The sequence below is a fragment of the Ovis aries genome, chromosome 2 (assembly GCF_016772045.2).
Source record: "Ovis aries strain OAR_USU_Benz2616 breed Rambouillet chromosome 2, ARS-UI_Ramb_v3.0, whole genome shotgun sequence".
In the NCBI taxonomy this organism is placed as follows: Eukaryota; Metazoa; Chordata; class Mammalia; order Artiodactyla; family Bovidae; genus Ovis; species Ovis aries.
This window is the reverse complement of record NC_056055.1, coordinates 148,205,509-148,213,816: the sequence shown is the minus strand read 5'-3', so window position 1 is coordinate 148,213,816 and position 8,308 is coordinate 148,205,509. Positions and strand designations below refer to the sequence as shown.

The window sequence follows — 8,308 nt, the reverse complement described above, 5'->3', positions numbered from 1 at the left end:
AAAGTGAATTGGTTCAAAGCGTCAAAATCTGGCTGAGCTGATTGGAGTCCACCTTGGACTAGTCTATATAAGAAGTTAGCATCTTATGTGAGTGTCTTAATGTCCATCAGACTTGCAGCATTGCAGACTGTACTTTATGCCAGTAGCCAGGTGTGGGCAGTGATACCGGCCTGGGGAAATCTCTCTTACCGGCCAAGGAATCCAAGGCATTCAGTGCAAAACCTGGCCAGCAGCCCGAGTGAGTAGGAGCCATGTGACTCTGGTGAGTTGGAGTGTGCAATTGCCTCCTGCTTCAGAGCTACCTGATCCGAATACTAAGCAGAGCGAGTGCCGGGCTGAGTGTAAGACACTGAAGACACTGCAGAGAAAGGTGCTTATTCCAGAGGCGTTACAGAACATGGAGATTAAAGACCAGGGAGCCCAAATGGAGCCGCTGCTGCCTACGGTAAGAGACAACCTGCTGTCACGTAGATTAACAGCGTTTGCAGCAAAACCTGTCAGGCAAGCGGGCTGCAAGCTAGGTTCAGCGAGTGTACTTTTGGGGTGGTGGATAGCTCCCACGACATATGGACAGGGGTCTCCTCCCATCTTGGGTGACTGAAATGCATAATACGAAGCACATGATTTTTTCCCCCTTCTCAATATGGATGCACGACGGTGATGAAATGTCTCATGTTTGCTGCTGTTTGAAGAGATGGCTAGGTTTAGCAGCAGGGGCAGCTGTGTATCTCCTTCCCTGTCTGTTACTGCCTGTCTTTCTGTTAGGCTGTGCAGTCAAGCCCCTGTAAAGAAGCCCTCTTTTAATCATTTTTCTTCTGTGATAAATTTCCTCCCCATACCTCATCCCCCTGCCAGTGAGGTGAGGGAATCTGCTGCTGTTATAGCTCTAGAGATTTAATCTCTGCAGAAATGAGGGAAAAGGAAAACAGAAGGATCGTGTGTGTGTGTGTGTGTGTGTGTGTGTGTGTGTGTGTGCACGCTGTCAGTTTCTCTCAAAGGGAAATGTGTCATGGTTCACATAAAAGGAAGGTATGCATTTTGGGGGTCAGGCACACGATTCAGTTTTGAATATCCGAAATGTCCCTGAACTGTCATTTAGAAATAGCCTGTTTATCTCTAGGTCACAGGCTGCCTCCCTGGATCTGATTCCTGGGTGAGTAGTTGATTTGCTTTTCCTCTCCACAATCTGGCTGGCTCACAGACTTTGTAGTTCTTCAGGCAACATCCTTTCTCAGTCTAGAGCAGCTGATGTTGCTGTGTTCAAGGGAAAAAAAAGAAAAGAAAAACAATAATACTGTTTTCTTGAGGCAACAGAGATGCCATGCTTTAGCTTCCAGCCATCTATCAGTGCTATCACGGCTCAGAGCAGCAGAAATCTCCTCCCTGCACCAAACCAGGCCGAGGGTCTGTTCTCAGCTCTCTGTTACTCAGGTTGGTGACCCACCTTGCAGACTTGGGACTGGCAGCAAGCTGTCCATTTCTGTCCATTCCTAGTCTTTGAACGCATCTTTCAATCAAATAATTCCCCAGGGGGAGTGAGTAAATTCTGGGCCACTGTATATTTAGGGCCTTACCTCTCCTGCTCAAAATCTGCAAAAGATTCCAGTTTGCATCCCGGAATTGGCTGTGGCTACTGAGCATGCCCAGTTCTCCTCAGGACGCCAGTCTTGGGCAGGGAGGGAGCTGGGAGATGAGAATAATGCAGGGGTCACCACTAAGAATGGAGCTTAGATATAAGGCAGGGGGAGTGTCAAAGAGAGGGAAGAAATGAAAGCTTGCCAATTAGCCTGCCTGCTTAAAAACAGAGATATATCTTTACAGATCAAACTGGAATTATTTTACAAAAATGAGACTAAAAGGTTTATCCTTTGTATTTCCAAACTTGAATAGATACATAAATTAGGATTTTTGTGGGTATTCAGAATAAAAGGTATCAAGAATGTCAGAGGATAATTGTACCCTGTATGAGAGAGAAGAACTAAACACAGGAATTGGGGAATGGAAATTTAAGGAAGATTAAGATACAGGGGAAGAACATTTTCTTTTTTTAATGGGGAAGGGGTTTGGAAGTTGTCCTAGAAGAGCAGGCTGAAGTTAGTTTGATGTGGAATATGAATTGTCCCAGGTGGGAAATATTTAAAGGGTTTAGGACCAAATGAGGATTAACTGGAAAAATTTAGAAGATGATGACATTATTGGGCTAGATGGACAAACAGTTTGTGACTTAAAAGAGTAGAGAAAATACAAGTTTGTCTAGAAAAGGTCTGCAGTAAGTTGGGTGGACATTCTTGAAGAGTTGAAAGTGCATTTCATGAGGATTATACCCAGCACAAAACTGTTGCAAAAGTTAATAGCAAGATAGAATCATCTTAGCAGTTCATTATAAGGAAAATAAGCATGAGAGGTTAGAAATATTGTTGAATTATTGGCCTACTTTTATATCTGAATAGTATTTTCAATCTCTTCAATTGCTTTTATGACCTCCCTGCCTCAAATAATCATGTTGAATAAAGCAGATTTTACTGTCTTAATTTTGCATATAAAGAATGAAGACACAGGTAGTTTGGAAAACATGTTTAAGGTCATATAGTAGTGAAACCAGAACTGGAATATAGGTCTTTTAAAGCTAGTTCAGAAAATAAAGCTTTTAAAAAAAATATTATATTATTAACCAGACCTATAATAGTCAGACGCTGGGCTGGAGTTTTATACTTGGAAGAAAAAGGAAGAAATAGTTTGGGGCTCTGTTTTAGAAAATTAATCAGATGACTTTGCAAATAATTATGTGAAAGGCAGTATGACATAGTATTTTAAAACACAGTCTTACAGGTTCCAGCACTGCTATTTACATGCTATATAATCTTGGAAGACTGATTTAAGTCTTAGTTTCATCAACTGAAAAATGGGAAGGTGATGGTTCTTTCCTCTGTGTTTTGTGATGAGCAAATGAAATCATCTATGTGAAATGGCTGACATTTAGTTTTAAGTAAAAGCTCCTATTATCATTGCTGATGGAAGTATAGATGAGACAAATTCTAGGTTTAAGGCTTTTATGACAGATGGCTTATCAGTACTATCTGCTCAGAAGGAAAAGTGGGGAAGTGGAACACTGGAAAACACTGTATAGTGGAGGTGGAAGGTGGAGTTTTTAGTTATAGCTATGGAAACTTTGCAGCAGAAAGGCATTAAAAGCCAAGATTAGACATGGGAAAGCAGCAGTCAGAGGTAGGTAGAGAAGTAAGAGAGGGAGAAAAACGATAAGAATGGATAAGAATGCCAAATAAGTGAATATATTAATTCTGACTTAAGTGAAAGGGTAGAATACATTCTTCTTAAGCCTCCAACTTTTACTTTAACTTAGTATACATAAAGTACGTCTTCAGACTTTGTGTGAAGGAGGCCCTGCCCTGTCCCCTTTTCTCTTAGTCCTTCCAAGGGAGTGTCAGAGATTATTTTCTTCTGTTGCACTAGGCATTGTTGCATTTGTAGGCCCTAGATAACCCTAAGGTTAGGACATTCAAAAACTCTAATAGGCTCAGAATTGAGTCTGGTTTTCATAGCACCTGACTGTTATTTCTGAAGCAATAGAACAAAATTAGGTTCAGAAGATTCATTAACTTTTTAAATGCCTGTGTGCTGTGCTTAGTTGCTCAGTCATGTCCGACTCTTTGTGACCCTATGGACTGTAGCCCACCAGGCTCCTCTGTCCTTGAGGATTCTCCAGGCAAGAATACTGGAGTGGGTTGCCATGCCCTCCTTTAGGGGATCTTCCCAACCCAGGGATCGAACCCAGGTCTCCTGCACTGCAGGTGGATTTTTTTACCAGCTGAGTTACCAGGGAAGCCCATTAAATTCCTACTATTGGCCAAACGTGTTCTTGGTGGTGGGAGTAAAGCAATGAACAAGACAGACAAATGTCCTGTGCACGTGGACCTCACAGTCTAGCTAATCTAGAGTAGAGATAGGACTCCATTTAACTTTTTGAGAAACTGCTGTTTTGTCTTCAAATATTTAATCATAGTTGTAAGCTCTTTGATATGGGTATACATAGAAACTCTATGTAATAGTAATGATGGTGGCATTACTTTAGAGGACGGAATTAATCTTTTAAAAGTATGAACCAAAAAGAAAAGTATGAACCAGTTTATTGCACATCACTTTCAATTTTGTATTGACAGTGCTGGATTTGTTTTAGGAGTAAATAATTGGATAATCTTTAAATTATAGGCTATGGACGAGGCTTCTAGGTGAATCTTTTTATAACAAATATTTCTATTTTATACCTTTAATCTTAGATGATACGTAGTGGTCCACGTTAGATCCCTTCTAAAATTCAGATGTCCCAAAAGGAACTTAAGTTAAACTTATAAAACTGCCTTGAGTTATGCCGCTAGAATAAAGGTTGCTTTTTAAAAGGTAATGTAGTATAGCATAGTGGAGAAGGCAATGGTTCCCTGTTCCAGTAGTCTTGCCTGTAAAATCCCATGGACGGAGGAGCTTGGTGGGCTGCAGTCCATGGGGTCATGGAAAGTCGGACACGACTGAGCGACTTCACCTTCACTTTTCACTTTCATGCACTGGAGAAGGAAATGGCAACCCACTCCAGTGTTCTTGCCTGAAGAATCCCAGGGATGGGGGAGCCTGGTGGACTGCTGTCTATGGGGTCGCACAGAGTTGGACACAACTGAAGCAGCTTAGGAGCAGCAGTGGCAGTATAGCATAGATGGGAGAGTTTAGTACCATTTAGAATATTAATTCCAGATTTCCAAATGACCCAGTATATTGAATTATTTGTGAAAAAATATTATGAAAACATTTTATATTATTATCTTAAGGAAAAGAAAAATGGAACTAAAGAGCAACTCAGGTTGACTAAGTTATATTGATATTTCTATTTTATTATAATTTAGATTATATGATTTTAAAGAAAATGTACTCATTACACATGGTAATACATAGAAAACAAGAAATACAGTATAAGAAATTAATTTTCTTATAAGAATTTTCACTTTCATAACTCACTTTCATGGTGAGTGAATATAGAAATAAATTATATGTATAGGATGCTAAGGTTGGTAATGAGTTGTTGTTGGTCAGTCGCTCAGTTGTGTCCAGCTGTTTGCGACCCCATGGGGTGCAGCACACCAGGCTTCCGTGTCCTTCACCAGCTCCTGAAGCTTGTTCAAACTAATGTCCATCGAGTGGGTTATGCCATCCAACCATCTCATCCTCTCTTGTCCGCTTCTCCTCCTGCCTTCAATCTCTCCCAGCATCAGGGTCTTTTCCAATGAGTCAGTTCTTTACATCAGCTGTAAGTGTTGGAGCCTTAGCTTCAGTATCAGTCCTTCCAATGAATATTCACAGTTGATTTGCTTTAGGATTGACTGGTTTGATCTCCTTGCAGTCTAAGGGACTCCGTAGAGTATCCTCCACTACCATAATGCGAAAGCATCAATTCTTTGGTGCTCAGCTTTCTTTATAGTCCAGCTCTCACATCCATACATGACTACTGGAAAAACCATAGCCTTGACTAGATGGACCTTTGTTGGCAAAGTAATGTCTCTGCTTTTGAATATGCTGTCTAGGTTGGTTAAAACTTTCCTTCCAAGGAGCAAGCGTCTTTTAATTTCATGGCTGCAGTCACCATCTGCAGTGATTTTGGAACCCCCCAAAATAAAGTCTGACACTGTTTCCACTTTTCCCCATTTATTTCCCATGAAGTGATGGGACCGGATGCCATGATCTTCGTTTTCTGAATGTTGAGCTTTAGGCCAACTTTTTCACTCTCCTCTTTCACTTTCATCAAGAGGCTCTTTAGTTCCTCTTCACTTTCTGCCATAAAGGTGGTGTCATCTGCATATCTGAGGTTATTGATATTTCTCCCGGCAATCTTGATTCCAGCTTGTGTTTCTTCCAGTCCAGTGTTTCTTCCAGTCCAGCATTTCTCATGATGTACTCTGCATAGAAGTTAAATAAGCAGGGTGACAATATACAGCCTTGACGTACTCCTTTTCCTATTTGGAACCAGTCTGTTGTTCCATGTCCAGTTCTAACTGTTGCTTCCTGACCTGCATACAGATTTCTCAAGAGGCAGATCAGGTGGTCTGTTATTCCCATCTCTTTCAGAATTTTCCACAGTTTATTGCGATCCACACAGTCAAAGGCTTTGGCATAGTCAATAAAGCAGAAGTAGATGTTTTTCCAGAATTCTCTTGCTTTTTCAATGATCCAGCGGATGTTGTCAATTTGACCCCTGGTTCCTCTGGTTTTTCTAAAAACAGCTTGAACATCTGGCAGTTCATGGTTCATGTATTGCTGAAGCCTGGCTTGGAGAATTTTGAGCATTACTTTACTAGAGTGTGAGATGAGTGCAATTTATTTTTAATTGGCTTTAATTTAAAAGAATTGAATGAATTTTTAGTTAGATGCAATATTTTAAAATCCTAGCTCAGGTTTTAGCTATGTGAGTCTGGGTAACTTATTCAGTCTGTTTCAGCATCAGTTTCTCATCCGTCAAGGCTAGATAACATTAGCAACCTATCAAGAGAATCATAAAGACTAGAGATGTTTGTGCTTAGCAGAAGCCTGAGACAGTACCTATTAATATTATTACTTCACAAAGATTGTCTAATTATCATCATCATTTCAATTCAGCACTCATTTGTTTATGCTAGAATAGGACTGTGGAAAGAATGATTAACTGGGAGTCAGGAAATGAGAACTCTAGACCAAGCTCTGCCATTAACTAGTATAAGTGCCTGCCCTTAAATACATGTCCTTATCTCTTTGATGTTCAGCTTCATCTGTAAATTAAGTTAGTTTAAAATTCTAGTCTCCAATTGATTGCTACAGTCTTTTTCTGACCAAAACATACCTTATTTCAAACAGTAAATGTATTATATATTAGTTATTCCCTTTTTCTAAATAAGAGCAATAAATCTCAAGGAGTATCTGAGACAATTCTTTAAATAGGAAGGATATACTAGAACTTTAATTTACAATTATATAAAAATAAATAAGATGTAACTAATGTTTACTACATAGATTGAAAGTAGTATCTTCACAAAAAGCCAAATGATCAAGTGGCATGTATCCTATGAGATACGAGAAGGGAAGAGTAGAATTTTCTCTGCATAGAAAATGGGTTAAGAATGGCACCTGCATGTTTCCATTCACTTGACGCATCTTACAATGCTCTGCAGTCTATACCCAGTTTAGACTTCTGAAATAACCATCATCCTAAGGTTAGAAAGTAATGACACATTGGAAGTATGATTATTTTTCTGCCAGGCTCTCTTGACTTTTTGAGTTCTAGTTGAAGGTTCAGATATTCTGTAATCCTCCATCATAAACTATCCCACTTCTTTATCTGATCGCAATATTTTCAACATAAAATTAATACTTGCAGGCTTTTAGATTCGACCATTCATTAGTACTAGGTCAAGAAGCATCAGTTAGAACCAGACATGGAACAAAAGACTGGTTCAAACTGGGGAAAGGAGTACATCAAGGCTGTATACTGTCACTCTGCTTATTAAACTTATATGCAGAGTACATCATACAAAATGCCAGGCTAAATGAAGCACAAGCTGGAATCAAGATTGCTGGGAGAAATATCAGTAACCTTAGATATGCAGCTGACACCACCCTTTTGGCAGAAAGCAAAGAGGAACTAAAGAGCCTCTTGATGAAGGTTAAAGAGGACAGTGAAAAAGCTGGCTTAAAACTCAGCTTTCAAAAAATGAAGATGATGGCATCAAAGAGCGGACTCATTTGAAAAGACCCTGATGCTGGGAAAGATTGAAGGCAGGAGGAGAAGGGGACGACAGAGGATGAGATGGTTGAATGGCATCACCGACTCAATGGACATGACTTTGAGTAGGCTCTGGGAGTTGGTGATGGATGGGGGAGCCTGGTGTGCTGTAGTCCATGGGATCACAAAGAGTCGGACACGACTGAGTGACTGAACTGAACTAAAAAATAAATAAAAATAAGAATCCCATTATAAAATGAGCTTTCATATCTACATCTTCAAAAATGAAAGTTCTATGAAACAAGGTGCTATAAAGTGTAAGGCATTGTAGGTTGGATATTGCAGGATTCCATTTATTGAAATGTCTGTAATAGGCACTGGGCTTGGGGTATAGCAGAGAACTGAGAATTAAGAACTCTGGGGTTTCTTTTTGGAGTGATGGGAGTGTTCTGGAAGTAGTTAGTGGTGATGATTACACAACATTGTGGAAGTACTGGACACTACTGAATTGTACATGGCAAAATGGTCAATTTTATGTCAGAAAATTACAAAATA

The 8,308-nt window shown here is 39.9% G+C and overlaps 1 protein-coding gene across 4 annotated transcripts in view; it reads left to right on the top strand.

Annotated features, from left to right (window-relative positions):
* The first annotated feature begins 294 nt into the window (after window positions 1-294).
* SLC4A10 (solute carrier family 4 member 10) overlaps window positions 295-8,308 on the top strand; it is a 347,928-nt gene continuing 339,914 nt past the window's right edge. For all 4 annotated transcript variants that reach the window (XM_060411136.1, XM_060411135.1, XM_060411133.1 and 1 more), the window contains exon 1: window positions 295-445. In XM_060411136.1, coding sequence (XP_060267119.1) covers window positions 398-445 — 48 coding nt within the window. In that variant the 5' untranslated portion in view covers window positions 295-397. The remainder of the gene's footprint in view (window positions 446-8,308) is intronic.